Source organism: Pseudonaja textilis, chromosome 7 (genome assembly GCF_049901715.1).
Source record: "Pseudonaja textilis isolate UNSWEBS1 chromosome 7, rPseTex1.2, whole genome shotgun sequence".
Lineage (NCBI taxonomy): Eukaryota > Metazoa > Chordata > Lepidosauria > Squamata > Elapidae > Pseudonaja > Pseudonaja textilis.
In genome coordinates, this window is record NC_141996.1 from 49,545,575 (window position 1) to 49,564,338 (window position 18,764).

An 18,764-nucleotide genomic window follows, 5' to 3' on the forward strand; every position below is an offset into this window, starting at 1 on the left:
CTATATCTATTTTGAATTTGCAAGTAAGCCCACCAGTCTACTTGTAGCCCCTGTTCTTGGAGATCTTGCCATGATTTTAAAGTTCCTTGAGCATCAAGAAGGTCTTTGTATTTTATCATTTTATTAAGATCTAGATTATTTGGATGTATCATCGCCTCCATTGTTGAGATCCAAATTGGGATTTTTAAATAATGTTGGTTTTTTTGTTCCAATTAGCCAAAAAGGAATCTCTATATGTCTGTGGAAATACTTCTGCTTAATTTTCCCAATGTCCCATAAAAATGCATGCCATCCCTTCTGTAAATCATGGCCTTCTAAAAATAAGATCCTTTTATTCGACAGATTTACCCACTCTTTCAACCAGAGTAAGGAGGCTGCACTATAGTATAATTGCCAATTTGGGAGTGCCATACCTCCCCTGCTCTTCATATCTTGCATTGTCTTTAGGTTTATCCTTGGTTTTTTCCCTTGCCAGATAAATTTGGTGATTATCTTGTTAAGTTCCACAAAGTAATTTTTATGTATTTTTATTGGTATTGTTTGGAATAAGTAAATAAATTTGGGCAGAATATTCATTTTTATAGTGGCAATCCTCCCTAATAAGATTTGCAATTTAACCCATATCTCTAAATCTTTTTTAACTTGCTGTAATAATTTATTATAATTATTTTCCATTAGAGTTTTGCATTGAGCCATCAACCAAATTCCTAGGTATTTAAGTTTTTTTTACTATTTGTAATCCCATTATCCTTTCCAATTTTAGTTTTTGTTTTTCTGTTAAATTTTTAGTTATTAATTTCATTTTTTCCCTATTAACTTTAAGTCCTGCAACTTTTCCAAATTGATCTAACTCTTTCAGTAATTCTTGACCTGTTTCAATTGGTTCCTCTATGAAAAATACCATATCATCCACAAATGACTGGAGTTTATATTCTTCTTTTTTAATTTTTAGTCCTTTTATTCCTGGGTTCTGTCTAATTCGTGTAAGCAGTGTTTCCAAAGATAATATGAAGAGCAGAGGGGATAATGGACATCTCTGCCTGACTCCTTTCTCTATTTTTATTGAGTGCGTGTACTCTCCATTAATTATAATATTCGCCTTTTGTGAATCATAAATTGTAGTCACGATGTTTTCAAACTTAGTGCCTAGATTCATATTGTAAATTTGTTGAATTAGGAATTGCTAATTTAAATTGTCAAAGGCCTTCTGTGCATCCAAGAATACAAGGGCTATTTGTTTCTCTAGGTGGGCTTCATAGTATTCCAAAACATTTAATACTATCCTTAAATTATTCCTGATTTGTCTATTAGGAAGGAATCCGTTCTGATCTTTAAGTATATATTCATTCAATATTTTTTTCAATCTATTTGCTATAATTGTAGTAAATATTTTATAATCAGTATTTAACAGGAAATTGGTCTATAGTTTTGTAAATGTCGTGAATCTGAATCTTCTTTTGGAATCAATGATATCAATGTCTCCTTCCATGAATCCGGCATTCTTGCTGCTAGTAGGACCTCATTATATACTTCCACCATGAGAGGTCTTATTTGTTCTCCTATTTTTTTATAAAGTTCCTTTGGTATCCCGTCGGGTCCTGAGGTTTTATTGTTCTTTTGGTTTTCTATTGCTGCTTTTAACTTGGGCCACATAATATCTCTAATTAACAATTCCTTCATCTCCTCCTTAATTATTTTATTTTTAGTAATACCCAAATAGTTTTTTATCATATCCTCATTTACCTCCTTTTTATAAAAATCTTCAATTTACATGCAATTTCTTTTTTCTGTTCTATCCCTTGTTGGGCATCCCCATTCTTATCTATTAATTGGTAGATCAATCTTTTTTGTTTTTCTTTTTTAAGTTTATAGGCCAACCACCTTCCTGGTTTATTGGCCTGTTCAAAAAATATCTGTCTGGCTGTATTTAACTTTGAGACCATTCCTTCTTGTTCGATTAAATTTAATTTATGTTTAGTTATTATCATCTGTTTTTTCAATTTGCAATCGTTTAGGGTGTTTTGCAGCTGAATTTCTAATTCTTTGATTCTTTGTTCTAATTTATTTTGTTGGGCATATTTTTCTTTATTTCTTTTAGCAGTGTATGATATCGTTATGCCTCTTATTACTGCCTTCATTGTATCCCAAATATTCTGTTTCGTAGTTGCCTCATTATTATTTTCTTTTTAAAAATAGTCTAATTCCTCGTCAAGTTTATTCATAAATTCTTTCTCTTTAATTAACTGTGTATTTAAGGTCCACCTTTTCCTTGGTTTCTTCCTGCCTTTCTACACTATCTGAATCGGGTTGTGATCTGCCCATCCGTTTGGTAAGATTTCAATCTCTTTTAATTCATTTACTAATTCACCATTCATCCACACCATATCAATTTGTGTCCATGATTGGTGAGGGTTGGAGTAAAATGTAAATTGCTTTTTCTCAGGGTTTAATTTCCTCCACATGTCTATCAAATTTAGTTCAGTCATCATTTCTTCACATGTTTTTGGTAGTTCTCTTTTTTTCTTCTTTTCTTCTCTTGTATGCAACGATCAAGGCTTTAGGACCGCCATTGCTGATAGTCTCTTGTTGTCGGTCTCCTCAGGGTTTCTCTACGTCACGATGAGAATCGCCTTTTCCACACGATGACTTGAGTCTCCCCACATTGGCACACTTCTCTACAAGATGCGTACACCCCTAAGGGTCACTCCAACAGCAAGAAGAGATAGCATGAAACCCAGAGCGAGCTTCAGCACCTCCATTCGGCCATATCTCGTCACCAGAAGTTCCCTAACATACTTGTCATTAATTTTTCATTAATTTTTATTAATTTTGGGAGACTAGAACCGATTTAGTCAGAGTTAGCAAGGGAAAATAGAGTGTATTTTCATAAATTAAACAGGTTTTTTTTTGTTTTTACCAATCTGCCTTGCCTTTCTATAAATGAAACCAAATAATGAGAGAACCAGCAGATATAATCACTGGTTCCTGAAACAAAATCATTTGGGGATAATTAGATGTATACACCCTTGAAACATGATATGTTCCAAGCTGACTTAAACAACAAGAATTTTCTGGGAAAAAAGGTTGTGGCCTGATCTAGGGTCCCTGAAAGGGAACAAAAACTAGCACAATATTTTAGCTAACGATCAGTTTTAAGTTTTTTTTTAAAAAAAAACAATTTTTCAGTTAGGCTAGACTTTATAGCTTGAAAGAACTTTAAATTATTTTCAGATGAATTTTTCAATTTAATATATATTTTCTAATTTCAAGTTATAGTTACCACATTAATCCAAGACTTCAGAAGTCAGTTGTCAGCAAGACAAAGCAGTTAATTTCAAAGCTTAAATACTAATATTACTAAACCTCAGTAATCCAATCTGAGTCACACTTTAAAGTAATACCTCTTTTCTTATCATTTTCCCCCTCTTTCTCTCCAGATGGCTGTGTTTATTTGTGTCACATTGTCACATTCTTCCTGCACATTGCTTGGGTTAAACAAATTACTACTCTCCCAATCCTTAACTCGCCACAGCTGATCAGTTTTTCTGGACTCAGCTGTAATATAAGCAAAACTATTACAGATAGTCCTCAACATACCACGGTTCAAAGTTACAATGGCACTGAAAAAAGAGACATGACTGTTTTATAACAGTTATGACTGTTGCAGGATCCCAGGGGCATGTGATCACTTTTTGAATCCTGCTAACAAGCAAAGTCAAAAGAGAAACCAAATTCACTTAACCACTATGTTACTAACATAACAGTTGTGGCAAGAAAGGTCGTAAAATGGGACAAAACTCACTCAACAACTGTCTTGCTTAGCAACAGAAATTTTGGGCTCAATTGTGATTGTAAGTCAAGGACTTTCTGTACATACATTCAACCTCTAGAGCACAGGTGTCGAACTTGCGTCGTCACATTGTCACATGACACATTGTGACTTTTTTCCTGTTAGCTAAACCAGGAGTAAGCATGGCCAGCGCTTGACACATCTGGCCTGCAGGCCACAAGTTTGAAACCCCTGCATAGGCTTTAGGCAGTCCTTGCTGTGAAATAATGGAATCATAGTATCCCTTGGACCTAGCTATTAACTAGTATTTAATATTGTTTCAGAATAATTTGATAGAGAAGTTAGCTGCCAAGTCCCTTATTCCTTGATCTTTCTTGAGCCATATTCAATTGCCGCCACCACCACTTAATTCTTGCATAGATAGCATTACAAATACCATATGGGTATCCTCTCATTTAGGCCAAAATTATTTATTCTGATATGAGCTTCTCCTAAAGTTTATTTAGCGTTCTGAGGAAAATAATAAGAATCACGTGGTTTAAAACTGTGGATTGTATTCTGTTTCTTGCAGGCTCTTGTGGTTTCTATTATCTTTTCTATCTTAAGTGACAGTTGAAAAGTGCTCTTGTGAAGGAAAAGCAGTGGAAGAAAACTGTAATTACACACATACTGTCTATGTGAACTAAACTATCACATTTATACTACGCTTGCTTAAGATATTAGAAAAATAGTAAGAGTCATGTAACCAGTTATATTTAGCAATCTAAGGAAAAAACAACTGTAATCACAAGGAAAATTGGAAAAAAAATTCAAGTCTAGCATATGTATTCAGAAACAATTACCACAGCTTATAAATAGGAGATTATTTCCAAATAAATGTACTTTGGATTGGGATCTACTGTTAATTCACACTGTTTCTACTAAAGTAAAGGAATTTTTCCAATACAAAAATTACATTTTAATCCATAGATAAAGCATATTAACTTTTGATGGAAATGACCACTATCAAATATCAGCTTGTAACACTTGCTTTAACTGATAATGGAAACCAACTTAAATGAAGTGTTGAGGATTTTGAAACAGTGTTTATAGAGTGGAAACACAACAATTGAGGCCATTATTAGAATCATTGGTATTTAATTGTCTATATTTACATTAATTTCTACAGGCAGTCTTATGACTTATGATCAGTCTCTAAATGATATTCAAAGTTATGATATATCTTTCCCTAAAGTTACTTATGACCTGTTTTTGAACTTACAACAGTGCTCACACTCTCATGCACACACACATAGTCACATCATTGTATTTGGGGAACTTAGCAACTGCCTCTCTTTTATGACCATTTGCAGTAGCCCATGGTCACTCTACTACAATTTGCAACATTTTTTTGCTGGTGGGATTTACTTCTAGTTTTCCAACAAAAGATACCCATTGGAAAAAGTGGATTTGCTTAACAATCATGATGCTGGCTTAACAACTGCCACAAAAAAAGTTGAATTATTGGGTCTGGCCATGTGATGCCTTAATTTACAACTGCAATGATTTACAGCTGTAATTCTGGCCTTAATTCTGGTCATAAGTTGAGGACTACCTGTGCTAGCATAGTATGTTCTCTCCAAACATGTTAAGAAAGGAAGAAAAATCCAATCATACAACAAAAGCACTTGGCAAGTTAGCCATTCACCAAGCCCTTCTCCAAGCCCTCTACACTTCAGTTGCAATCCTAGTGGAATTGTTGTCTGACCAAGCAAGGGGGGAAGAGCTTCAAAACAGACATGCTGAGCCTTCAACAGCATATAACCTTTCAACACATAATAATGTATGTCCACAGAAGAATATTGATCACTTCACAAAATGAGCCTGCAAAAGGTATGCCTGGGTTTGATATCTGTTTACAAATAGCATGAGACACATATTTCTCACAAACGCATACACATTCTTAAATTTCCAAGCAAGCCTTCATTAATTCTATATAATTTAAGGTGCTTTTATATTTTTGTAATGTGCAGTTAAACAAAATATATTCACTTTACCTTTCAAGGAAACCCAATACTGCTTCCATTTCCTCCTTGTGGCTAACTCCACCTTCTTGTTCTTTTTATGGACAAGGAAGTTTTTCACTGCAAGAGCTCCAGCCTTCCTTACTGTACCCTGCCCAGCTGTAAGAAGAATATCCGACTGTCCTGGGGAACTCAAAGTCCCACTGCTCTGTTCATCACTCAGGGTAGAGCCAGCCTCATCCAAATTGTCATTGGTGCTGCTCAACTCCAACTCTCGTCGAAAGTTCTCATAGACTCCCTGACGGGCCCCATCTCCAGTTGACGAACTGCCACTGTCACTACCAGCAAAGGCTCGGCTGGTTGTTGGTGAGTAGCTGGAGTTTGTGGCATTTGAACGTCTAGAAAGGAGGTCTGTGTCTGTTGTTGCACCCTCAATTCCACTGTCAGCAAATTCACTCCCATCTCCTGTATTAACATCCTATTTAAAAATAAAAAAAAACAATATGAAGAAGTGCTCCAACTCAGTCTAGCTACTAAAAACTTTATTTTTGCAGTTAAATTCTATTCTTTGCTGTCTACATAGAGCAGTTTCATTTAACTTAGCATTTATTATGACCACCTAGTCTAATAGGAACCTTCATTCAGAAATCAGGGAGCATACTTTTTATAGTTCTATGTAATGTAAAATATATTTACCTTATTTGCTAGTTATTTTTTTAAAACTTTTCCTGGAACCTAATAAAAATTTTAATCAAAAATTTATCATATAAAATAGTTTAATACAGTGGTGGGATTCAATTTTTTTTACTATCAGTTCTGTAGCATGGCTTGGTGGACGTAGCAGGGGAAGGATACTATAAAATCTTGCCAGAGGTGGTATTTGCTGGTTCTCTGAACTATTCAAAATTTCCACTACTGGTTCTCCAGAACTGGTCAGAACCTGCTGAATACCACCTCTTTAATACATTTATTGGAAACAAGTGCATTTTAAAAGTTTAACATTTTTAACTGTTGTAGATTCAGAAGGAGAGATTTAACCACTTAACCTTAACTTTTAAGCTATTCATTCAGCATTTTAAATTGATTTGAAATAGTAAGATAAACACAGAAAATGAAAGCTCTTGTAGTTCTTACTGATGCTAAATTTAATGGCTATTTTATTGCTGTTGCTGATGAAACTCACAATCCATAGGTGGCATTACCTAAATAATAGTAATAATCGTGTATTACATTAAAACATTTTATAGACAAATTCATCAAATGTAAATACTCCAAAATCATATTTCATATTTATTTAAATATATTAATGCTTCTTCCTATGTCAGGTAAAATGCTGTAGAAAGGAAAATTATTAAAATAAATTCAATACAACCAAACATTACAAGATTCAAAATTGCTATAAATATGAAATGAAAGAAAGTAAGGAAGAATTTGTAACATACATTAAAGATTTAAGGTCCATAGCCAAGCAGGCATCTAAAATCTAAATGCAGAATATTCTTTAGAATTAATTGTGATTAAGGTTCATCAGTTGGTCTATATATTTAAGCTCACAGCAGCAAAAGAATCTATACTTTCTGGGTAACACAAATGATAACAAGAAAACCATGTCCTTTAGAATGTATATGATAAAATACTGTACAAATAACTTGTTTAGAGATCTTATTTTCCACTGCAGAGATAACTATAAAGGACAATAAAATAAATAATGAGACAGATTTTTTTCAGTCTGGAATTGGCTCAAGTAGACTGAATCTTTCTGCCAGAGGGACTTGATGGTTCATCCCATCAATCACTGCTATTGACAAAGGTTGCCTTCGGGTTCTGGATATCTGATACAGCTTTTATGGTTATATTGCTTAAATAACAGGCCCTCTGGTACAGTAATCTATTTTCGACCTCCTGTACCATACAGCAAATTCAAAAACTATTATAGTTTGCCTTAATTAACCAAACCAATACTCCCACTATACACACACAGACACCAGTACCTAGTGGTTAAGGTCTGGAATAAAGGTTGTAGTTCTCCCTTAGGCGTACAAGCCAGCTGAATGACTTTAAGCCAATTAATCTCCCCCAGTTTTAGCCTGAGAAATAAAAAAGGCTATCTACCAACCTTGATTTGGCCAGAGAGGTAAATTATGGTCTACAATTTTCAATTAAATTTCAGTTAATCATTCTTCATTCTACAATGGGTTTATTTGGAATGATAATAATGATGGTGATTTATACAATACACATGAGTGTATGTATGAATGAACTTCTTAGAATGATTCAGCAGAAAAGTATTCTTTCTCTGCCTTAAATCTCCATCCATGCTAATTTCCCTCTTTAGAAAGCAATCCACAGATATAAACATAAACCAGAAGTGTAGAGTGTTAAACATTTCGTAGGGAACTTTTCACTGAACTTGTTTGTTCTTTATCTCATGAACACAAATCACTAGAATATAAAACTGATTTTAAAACTTTGAAATAAATTTTGGATTGTATTAATATTCAACAACTGTATTACTAATCTTCTTTAAATTAGAAATCATCCTCATAAGAACACAAAAAATTAAGACCTTTTTTTGAGGTGGAGTTGAAATCAACCTCAATATAGGAAGGCTGTCTGATGTCCGATACTTATTTTAGATGCATTATTATATATTAAAGTTCATATATTATATCCCTTCAGTTTGTCATGTGATTATTTTTATCCAAAGTAAATGCATGTAAAAAAGCTGCAGTATACATTTTCATATGGCTAATTTTGCTGGTGAATTATATACTCTTACAATATAACCATAACAATGAGGCGCTTGAGTTCAAAAATATAAGACACAAATTCCCCAGCTAGAGGATCAAAGATAATTTCTTCCCAATATGACTGAATGCTGTGGATAAACCAAGTGCTTGAACTGATCCTTAGGCAGAATTCCATTTGAAGTAGTGAGAAATAAACACATAAATTGCAACCAAGACATTTCTGAATGCCTGTAAAATTGTGAATCGTGTCTGGCTGATTAGGAATATATTCAAGAATAAATACTCCCTTTGCATATCCTGAAAACATTTTGGAAATCTGATATAAACAAAATAACTCAGACCTTTGGGATATCATACAAATGATTCTCACAAAGAGGCACAGAAACAGCAACATGAACTTTCAGGGCAGATTTCCATAAGTAGCAGCCGTTAACTGTGGGACTGTGCTACATTCAGTGAAATTAGAGCAATCAGCTGTTCCCAGACAGTCTCAATGACCTTCAAATAGACTGTTAGGGACTAAGTCTGGAAATGCAAACTGCTGCATTGTCATACTTTTCCATGTATATAAACAGAAACAGGAACTTGGAGAATTGTTTTGTTCATTTCTGGCCACTGAACAGCAAAAATTACAGTTGTATAAAAACCATTTCTCAGTGTCTGGAAACAAATTATTTTAAATTATTGTTCACTGTATTGAACCATAAATAAAGATTGAAATGATAAAAAAGGTTTTTAACAGAGGTAAGTAGGAGGTGGTGAATTTATTTTAATTATTTTGTGGTATCAGGGTCAGAGGATTTCAGTTCTGGGACGGAAAAGTGGCTGGTGATTAGCTATGGATACGCTATCAGCGTTATTTCAATGTTGGGTTTATGTCAGCTTTAGAGCAACACAAACTCTGGAGCTCAGGCCAAACTGTCAAAATTGATTAAAAATGAGAATCTTTCTGAAGATTATATATTTCTTATGGTTGATTATAAGGAAAAAATGGGTCAACTTTGTAAATAATTAATATATGACTCTATCATGAAGCAACCTTTACTTGGATGATTTAAACATTTCAGGTTAAACAAAGTATAAACTTAACATTTCTCTTTTTATTTTGATAGTGTTTCAGATGTTATTTTTTCCCATTTTTCTAATAATCCAGAATATTAAGTAGAGAATAGGCAACTAGAGTTAGGCTATAAATATTTAAAATATAAACTAGTGACATTTTAAATTTAATTTTATAATAGAAATGGCAATTCAAAATGAATTGTATTAGCTTACAAATTTGAAAACTGTGTTAGCATCAGTTCTTAGTTTCTCCATCCAGAATTCAAAACATAATTTAGTATTGGATCATACAAGTAAGTTTTTATACTGAACTAGTAAGCAGAAGTCCTACTTATTATTCATAGACAATGATTTTGTTCTGCTTTAAGGTTTTAATTTCTATTTTTTAATAATGAAATGAAAAAAGTGGCATTGATTAATGCATACAGATGCTTAAAAATGTGAATCTATAACCTGTTTCTCAGCTGTGAAGCCATAATTTACTCATCCTTCACAGTTTTAATAACAGATGTAGGTAACCCTACATCAAATGCTGTTTCAGCTGCATCTTATTCCAACTCACATACTTCAAGCAAGCTGTCAATCACTGCTTCTCTTTCTATTAATTTTCATGAATTGCCCCATTTTTTAAAAAAAATGTGTATTGCAGCTTCAGGCACCAAGTAACTTTGATGTCATGCTGTACTCCATAACATTGTTTAAACACGATATTAAAACTAAGAAAACAATTACATATTTCGACTGGCATTTCAATATGTTATGATTAATTACATTGAATTGAAAGGGGTTCATTAGAAGGTCACATAACGCATTATCCTTTAAAATATATGTATAGTTCAGTTTTCAAGTAGGTGAGTTATTCTCCCCCAGCCTCAGCTGTTATGACCAATAAATCACTCCATCCAACAAATGGGGGTGGTTTTCTAAGTAAGCTTAAATTTAGAGTTCTTTACAAGCTATATTATGCCATCCCACAGAGATTTCACTGTATATTTGTTTGATTTGTTATTCTTGTCAGTGTTTTTAATGCAGGAAAATTACACTGTCTTCTGCATTTAAGAAATAAGATTTTGGAATTTGTGTGTGTGGCATGGCACAGAAAAGCCATATACTGGCATCCTTTTTGACAGATGCCAAATATTTGAATATCACAATTCTGATCTTTCGTATGTACCACGTTAGCAAGAAGCAATGCAGACTGGCTGATGTCAAAGGGAATCCATGAATCATATGTACATCAAGAAATAAGTCATATCAGCATTGTTTTCATATAAAAGTGGGCCATAGAAAAGCATTTGGATGAATTCTGTACACCCAAATTCTGTTATAAAGGGGTGCTCATGTTCTGACTGCAGTCAGCTCATAATACATGGAACGGCTGGTGTTTTTGTGGTTTTAATTTTTTTAATATGGTTCTTATGTTGTTTTAATTCTTTATTAGGGGTATAAGTGATTATATAAATGTTCTAAATAAATAACTACTCTCTGTTTCACCACACAAAGTTTGCCATCCTTTCTTCCTTTAGGAGAATATTCTATGGTAATTAGACAGCTATATATAATAATAGCGTCTTTTGCATGTTCACCCAGAGCTTTTTCTCCCCTGCTAACTATTTACTGTACATCTACAAGTCTTGGAATTTTCTTGTTCTGTCTAACTACCTCTCCACCTTGGGCAGTGACAGTACTGCTCATAATGTAAGTACCAGCACACAAGAATTATAGTTACTATTGGCATTTGGTATATTCCAAAATATGCCTTAATGTGTTGCTAAGCTAGCCAAATAAATGTGGGTCTGTATCTAGATGAGATTTCACATGGAAACTCCGTATATGCCACTTTGAATTCCAATAAGAAAAAAAACAGGTAATATAAATGTACCAATCAGTAAATCAGTAAATAAGCAATAAAGATTTTTAAACCGCATTGTTTTTCAATTATTACACGACCATTTAACTTTCCTTTGTGCTGTGTATTCTGCAGAAGATGCATGTCTCAGATAAAAGCAGACAGCTTGTAAGGAAGAGAATAGTTATGAAAGACACATATAAACTATACTATGTTCACATGTAATACTTCAACAGAAAGGCAGAATACAGCACACCAGAACCATTAAAGTGTGGTTGATTGATTCTGTTTGGCTGCCATTATCAGCTAACCAATTTGGACAGCTGTAAGCAAGATTTCTTTAGTATTAAGCATGAATAGGAAACTGTCACTTGTTCTTTATTCAAGCAAACAAGAATAACAGAACAACAGAGTTGGAAGGGACCTTGGAGGCCTTCTAGTCCAACCTCCTGCTCAGGCAAGAAAACCTATACCATTTCAGACAAATGATTGTCCAATCTCTTCTTTAAAAGCTATTTAAGACAAGCCAGAATTAATCAGACAACTACTAGATAACCTTAGGTCATCATTTCAGATGAGATATTTCCTTGCCAGATTCTTCAATGCTTTTAACAATAATAGAACTTCTAATGTACTAACTTCACTGGAAAAGCTGGGATACATGTAGAGGTGTATTTGTCTGAAAAAAAATAGTCCATGTTGATCTCTATAGCACAAATGTCAGCACAGGAAATGTCTTATGACATTTTGTATTATGTCATAAAGTGTTTAATGACAATGTTAGCTATTACAGTTGATTTTTACTCTGATGTATATTATTTCACTGGCGTAAATATCAAAAATACAGGCAGGAAGCACATGTTTTCAAAACTCACATATTTCAATCTTTGCCAAATTTGGAAAAGTTACTAAGTATTTTATAACTTGGGGGAAGCAATTTGAAGCCATGGCCTTTAAACAAACATATCCCCATAAATACACCATCTCTACTGCCCTGTGTGAAATTTAACAGGTTCTAGTTCTTCATTTCATTACTGGAGGAATTTTTAAAATAAAAAGTTAATGCAAGATTATTTTGCTCAAGTCATTTCTTTAAAAGTAGCAAAAATGGAATTATTTAAAAAATATTTACAAAATGAATGAGGGCTCTAGGCTCTTATTCCAGCATTTCTGCTCTTTTCTGTTACTACATTAGTCAACCGTGCAATTTCATCACTGAAGCACGTTACATGTTCTCTGTGACCATATCTATAAAATGTATAGAAGCATCTAGGGTGTAAAAATAATAGGCACAGCTATAATTCAATACACAGGTTTATTTAAAATGTTAACTCAGACACAAAACTATTTCATATAGAAATGATTCTTACATACAGTCTATAAGCACTTGATGGGATAATTAAATATTGGCCATACTCATCCAGTCATCCAGTAGCAAACTTCCCATCAAGTGCTTATCATCCTCTTGAAATCAAAATTAGTGTTTTCCTTCCAAGTACATCATTTGGATTAAATGCCATCAAGTGAATGTTGATTCTGAATGACCACAAAGATGTTCTCCAGGATGATCTGTCCTGAATCTGGCAGTTCCATTGAACAGAAAGCTTTATTATGATTCTTTATAATTACCAGGCCTCACTACATAGAATTTCAAATTTGTTATTTACATTATTCCAACATACAGTACTAAGCTCTAGACTGATTTTCACCATGAAAACTTCCAATTCCATTGTAAATTGATTAAATCAGCTTTTGTCTGCATAAACTTTAGCTTGGAAACCCCTTTTGGAAAGCTAAGATATAGCATCATGATAGTCAGTAGAGACCAATACTAAATATAAGCATCTGGGTTTATATAGATTTTATTCAAATGTCCTCCCTCATCCCCCCACCCCCCAAAAAAACCCCTGCAAGCTTCAAAACTCACAAGTTGGCAATAAAATTTTATCAGTTCTAGCTAAAATGTTGATTTCTGATTATTCTGTGTATCACTGTAAGGAAGTTTTTGATGAAGTGTTTTTCCACCCTGTTCTCAAATGCCTATCCTTGATTGTCAGCTCTTCCTTTGGATCCAAGAATAAAGGAAATGCAACAATAATCTTCAGGTTGGTGTTTTCCTAAACTATTTTTTCTCCCAATCTTTCCAGGACTTCTTGCATCACCGCGCAACCCCTAAAAGATGATATACATAGTTCTTCTCCTTGAGGCTTCTGGTGCTCAGCCAGAGTTCATAGTATGTGAAACAATGGGTAGGATCTGAAGTGCAGAGTTTTTTGCCCTCCTTGTCAAAAACTGGCCCAGGTGATATGCTGAGTCATTACTACTTCTCAGTAAAATTTCAGCAGTATTGCCACAGGCAAAACTGATTAACCTCCTCCCAGAAGCAACACCCATAATCCTATCTATTAATGCAGTAGTTTAGTTTACTTTATTGTTATTGCACCTCGTATAATGAAATCAAACACCATCTTCAGTGCATATCACGACCATTTTTTAAAATATTGTCAGATATTTCAGCAGAAAAATGCTGACATACACCTGGCTTGCTCCATGGAAACTTGTTATATAGTTAAAATTGCTACGTATTTACCAAAAATTATAGTTCCATGTAAGTCCCTGTTTTAAGTCTATAGAATTGGGTGATCACTATATCTGTTACCCCCAATGATGCTGGCAGATGTGCTGCTTCAGGGCTGCTCTCCCTTAAGGGCAGGCAGTCTTCAGAGCCTTCTGAATCAGTGCTGGTACGATTACGGCTTTTACAAAGCTGCGCTCCCTCCAGGGGCAGGGAGCAAAGCAAGCCTCTCTCTTCATGTTCTTTCTGTAAAAATGCTGCCGATCTGATGGTATATAACTGTCAAAGGGCTCAAAATGGCGCTTCCCGCCCAACATCTGTCAGGCGGCAAAAACAGCCTGTCAAGGAGTGAAAATCGCAGTCCTTCACAGCAGCTTGAGCCCAGGGCTCCTCTTGCTGCGTTAGGGCAAAAAACTGCATCCCAATACAGCTCAGATTTGAATGAAAGTATTTGTTGAAAATAATGAAAATTATAATAGTGGTAATTGGCCAATAGAGTTTTAACAGTTTGATTACTATTGGCAATAGCTCTTTTATCTTAAGGCTTTTGTGACAATTAAATCTCCATTGTAATATAGAGAGAGCTGTGCTATTATGCCCCATCGAGCTTACAGTATAAACGTTGAATGGCATTTTTTAAAATCACATGATAGACAACAAGATTTGTTTAAGCAGAAATCATTCTTGAATGCAAATAAGAGAAATTATAGCAGATACAGAAAGTTGTTGTTTCAAATATTAAAGAAGCAATGTTTTATGCTAGACTTCCTCAGCTGGGTGACCTCTTGATGCATTGGTTTAATTTTCCTAATATATCCAAATGGCATTCACAGTGGGATTGGTTGTCTTATACTGAATTACAGATTTAGATATGAAAAGCCTATGGAGATTTTGGAGAACTTAGGGGCACTTCCACATTACAGTTGTGTTATAATTTAACACATAACTCAGTGGATTTTCTGGTTGTCTCTATGGTTGATAATAACAAATCAATGTTATCAAACTATTGATGAAGCATCAGACCATTCTGTACTTCATACTCTTTCTGAGTCTATGCATGTATATTAAAATGTAAAATATGATTATGATACATATGCTTTGCAAACATGTGCACTGCATGAAACGATTGCCAGAGTGCTATGAATGGTTGCAGCTGTTTTTGATTAAATGTTTGATGACAAAAGTCCAATTTCATCTCAGTGAAATATGTTAATGGAACTTGTTTATTTCCTGTTTCCCTAAGAAACTGTTAAGGTGGTCTATATTAAAGCTAACTTAACTGCAATAACATGCTGGAAGAGATAGTTTTCATATTTCATGATGTTTACGAAAATAAAACCTTCCTTTTAAGGCTAGAGCAAACAGTCTTGCCTTTCAGCAAAAGATGATTATTTGCACTTACCTTCAAATATATTTTCAAAGTATACAAGATAGAACAAGAAAAATGCTGAAGAAGCAAACTAGTTACATACAAGCAGCTTGTCTGAACAATTTCATAAATGAATTGAGACAGAAATTAATTATGATCTACCAGATGTTAAACCAGGTATAGAAAACTGTAAAAAAAAATCATTCAGGGAAAAAAAAGATTGAAAAATATATTTAACTGGAAATGTTAACTCTTCCAAACAACACTCATCTAATAGACATACTTTCTCATCAATTGTAGCAATTCTTTGTAAATTTTCACAAGACGTCCTTGAAGTGTATAATATATAATCAAGATATTTCCTTAACTTAAAAACTTCAATTGTGTGCACAAAATTGAAATGTGTACATTCAATACAAAGAGCAAACCAAATCACTGTAATTATCTAAAGCCATTCTATTTGGACTATATACAGTACATGCATGGGGGGGGGGTGTGCCAGAGTAGGAGGAAGAATCATAAATGTTTATTGTACTAATTAAAATCATTTATTTTATATAACAATATCAAGCTTTTAAAATCAAAGTTATTTTGACCATCCCAGTAATATAGAAGCACTGCTCAGGCTGACAGCCACAGCTCTTGGTTTTTCAAAAAAGTATTTGGGATTAGATGCTTTTAGACCGGCCACTAGTTTCTCCTGGGAAAGAAGAAATATAAGAGTGCTTTTCAGTGGAACTCCACCCAGGCAACAAAATCTTCCCATGCTTTATGTGCACATAACATTTCTGATCTTTTTAATGGTAATTGTGGTTTGTTCCTCCGATTTGTTCTCTGACATTTATACTTCTTATTCTGAACTTCCAGTTTCCAGCTTCTGAGTTTTGTAGACCTGTCAGTCATCTTACTTGCAAGAAAATGGACAGAACATGAAAAATAACAGTACTGGCACTCATATTTTGTTCTTGCTATCAGCATTCAGAACATAATGGTCTGAACATGCAAGTCCTCCATAAAAAAAAAACCTGGTAGAAATCAAGATTCTTAAACTGAGCTGAAACTGAGCTTCAATAATGACTCAAAGTTCTTAAGCTGAGCTTCAGTGATGGCGATTGCAAGGATATGCCCTTTAAAAGCTTTTTTGCAGACATGGAAGTGGGTTGCTATGGCTTTCTATTAGCATATTTCTGTTTTGAAACTATGGCTTTTAGATTTCTTGGTAAATTCCTATCCAAGTGCTAATGAGTTCCACTCCTGATTAGTTTTGTAGGGAGGGGATCAGCCAAGCTCAGGTAGTTCTAACATCTACTGCAGGGGTGTCAAACTCACATCATCATGGGGGCATCACATGATGTATTGGGACTTATTTCCTCTTCACTAAACCAGGTGTGGGCGTGGCCAGCACGTGATGCAGCCAGCCATGGGCTGGGAGTTTGACAGCCCTGATCTACTGAGATATCACAGGCAATAGCTAGTGGTCTCATTATCTTATGTGTGGAAGTCCCCTTGGTTTATTGTATGTCTCCAGACTTCAAACCATTACCATTACCCCCTACTGATTTTTGTTACATTTGCACTGGCACTCACACCAGAGCATTAGAAATAGAAAACATGATGAAACATCCATTTTCAAACTCCAATCACTTCAATATATTCTACTATTAAGATAATAGAATAGGTTTTCAGCTTTGTTAATACCACTAAATGGTGTTCATGAGCAATAACTTCTAACTCCTCTCTTCACTTCCTCTCTTTTTTCTCGTCCTTTGGTGCTAGAGAAAAAAAGGAACCTACCATTTGTTTCAGAAGAGCAGCAACAACGATATTTTTATATTCCTCAGATGAAAAGTTTTAACGTCTAATCTACATTAGCCATAAATGAAAGTGCAAATTCCTCCTGAATCTTCACAGGAAATCTCTTTTTTTTAAAAAAGGAAACATTGCTGCATAGTAAATCTGAACACTACCTACCTGGCCAATACATGATTTATGCATCATTTTAACTTTAGCCATAATTTACATTCATGCTGACATAATATTCATTGCCAGAGGAAAAGTATTTTTAAATAAGTCCTTGAACTTTCAGTTCAGCTGAGGAACGTATGCAAAAATAGTACACTGAGCAATTTGCACAATACAGTAGAATTTCACGTTAAGTTAATGAAGGAAAATAGTATTACTTTTGAAATATTTAATATTTTGTACTGCTGTACTTTAGTTCTATGTTAGATGCCATAAAAATTAAATGGCAGAGAGTGATAAATACAGTATATGGTTTATAATAGCCACTAGGCAACCCATGCCTCGCTGGGACATCATTTCAAAGATATTTCCTTACCAGATTCTTCAATTGCCTTCAGCAATGACAGAACTTCTAATGTGCTGCTTTCACTAGAAATATGGGGATACATTCAAAGATGTATCTGTTTTAAAAATAGTCCATGTTGATCTGGGTAGCACAAACATCAGCACAGGAAATGTTTATGACATTTTGTATTGTTTTATGATAGTTTTTATAAAATTTGCCAAATGTCAATTCCAGGGGAATTGTGAGTTGTGAATTTTTGGACATATTCTATCTAAATTGGCCCATTTGAGATATCTTGATTTTTTAAAAAAAAAATCTGTCTTTTTCTAGATATATTGAACTACAGTTTCCATAGTCTCTATCCTGAAAAGCCAGCGAAAGCACAGCCTAAGGATTATGGAAATTGAGACTTTATTTTAAAATCTTTTAACACTAATTTTGAAGCATTTGTTGGGCCTTGTTTATAAATTGTTGATGAAATATGACTCTCTACTTTGTCTACTGTAAATTCTAACAAAGCAAAGATATGGTTAAATAAAGAAATTACAAACAATAAACAATATGCAACAATGGGAATTTCAATGGGAGAAAAATATTCACAGTGAATATTAGAGAAAACTGATGTAACATGTTTTAGCACTGGTGGAACAATCCAGACTGCTCATTAATATCGCAGTTCTCTAAATATGGGAACAATTATTTGAAATATAATGAACAGATTTGAGGACTTTTTTTAACTTGGTCACAATGTTGGAAAGCTAAATAATTTTGAAAAATTATTTATTGAATTTTCTTTTCAGCTTTTTCTAAAAAATCAATTTTAACCCCATATGCCTACAATTATGTATTTTTATTTTTTTACCAAATATGGAGTTCAGTAAATTTTAATTTTTATAATGTAACAATTAAGATTTATAGCTATTTAAAAGTACACAGAATTCCTTCTTAGAAGAATGGCTAATGAACCTGAATGCCTTATTGTCCAGAGTAACTTTATGGTTCACAAGTAAATCAAACACAAAATTTACTTCAACCTGAAACAATGATTCACCTTGTAC

General features: G+C 34.0%; 1 protein-coding gene across 7 annotated transcripts in view; it reads right to left on the reverse strand.

Moving 5' to 3' along the window:
- TIAM1 (TIAM Rac1 associated GEF 1) overlaps positions 1-18,764 on the reverse strand; it is a 207,728-nt gene that overhangs the window by 57,300 nt on the left and 131,664 nt on the right. For all 7 annotated transcript variants that reach the window (XM_087937550.1, XM_087937547.1, XM_087937549.1 and 4 more), the window contains one exon: positions 5,827-6,271. In XM_087937550.1, the coding sequence (XP_087793676.1) occupies positions 5,827-6,271 (445 nt within the window). The remainder of the gene's footprint in view (positions 1-5,826; positions 6,272-18,764) is intronic.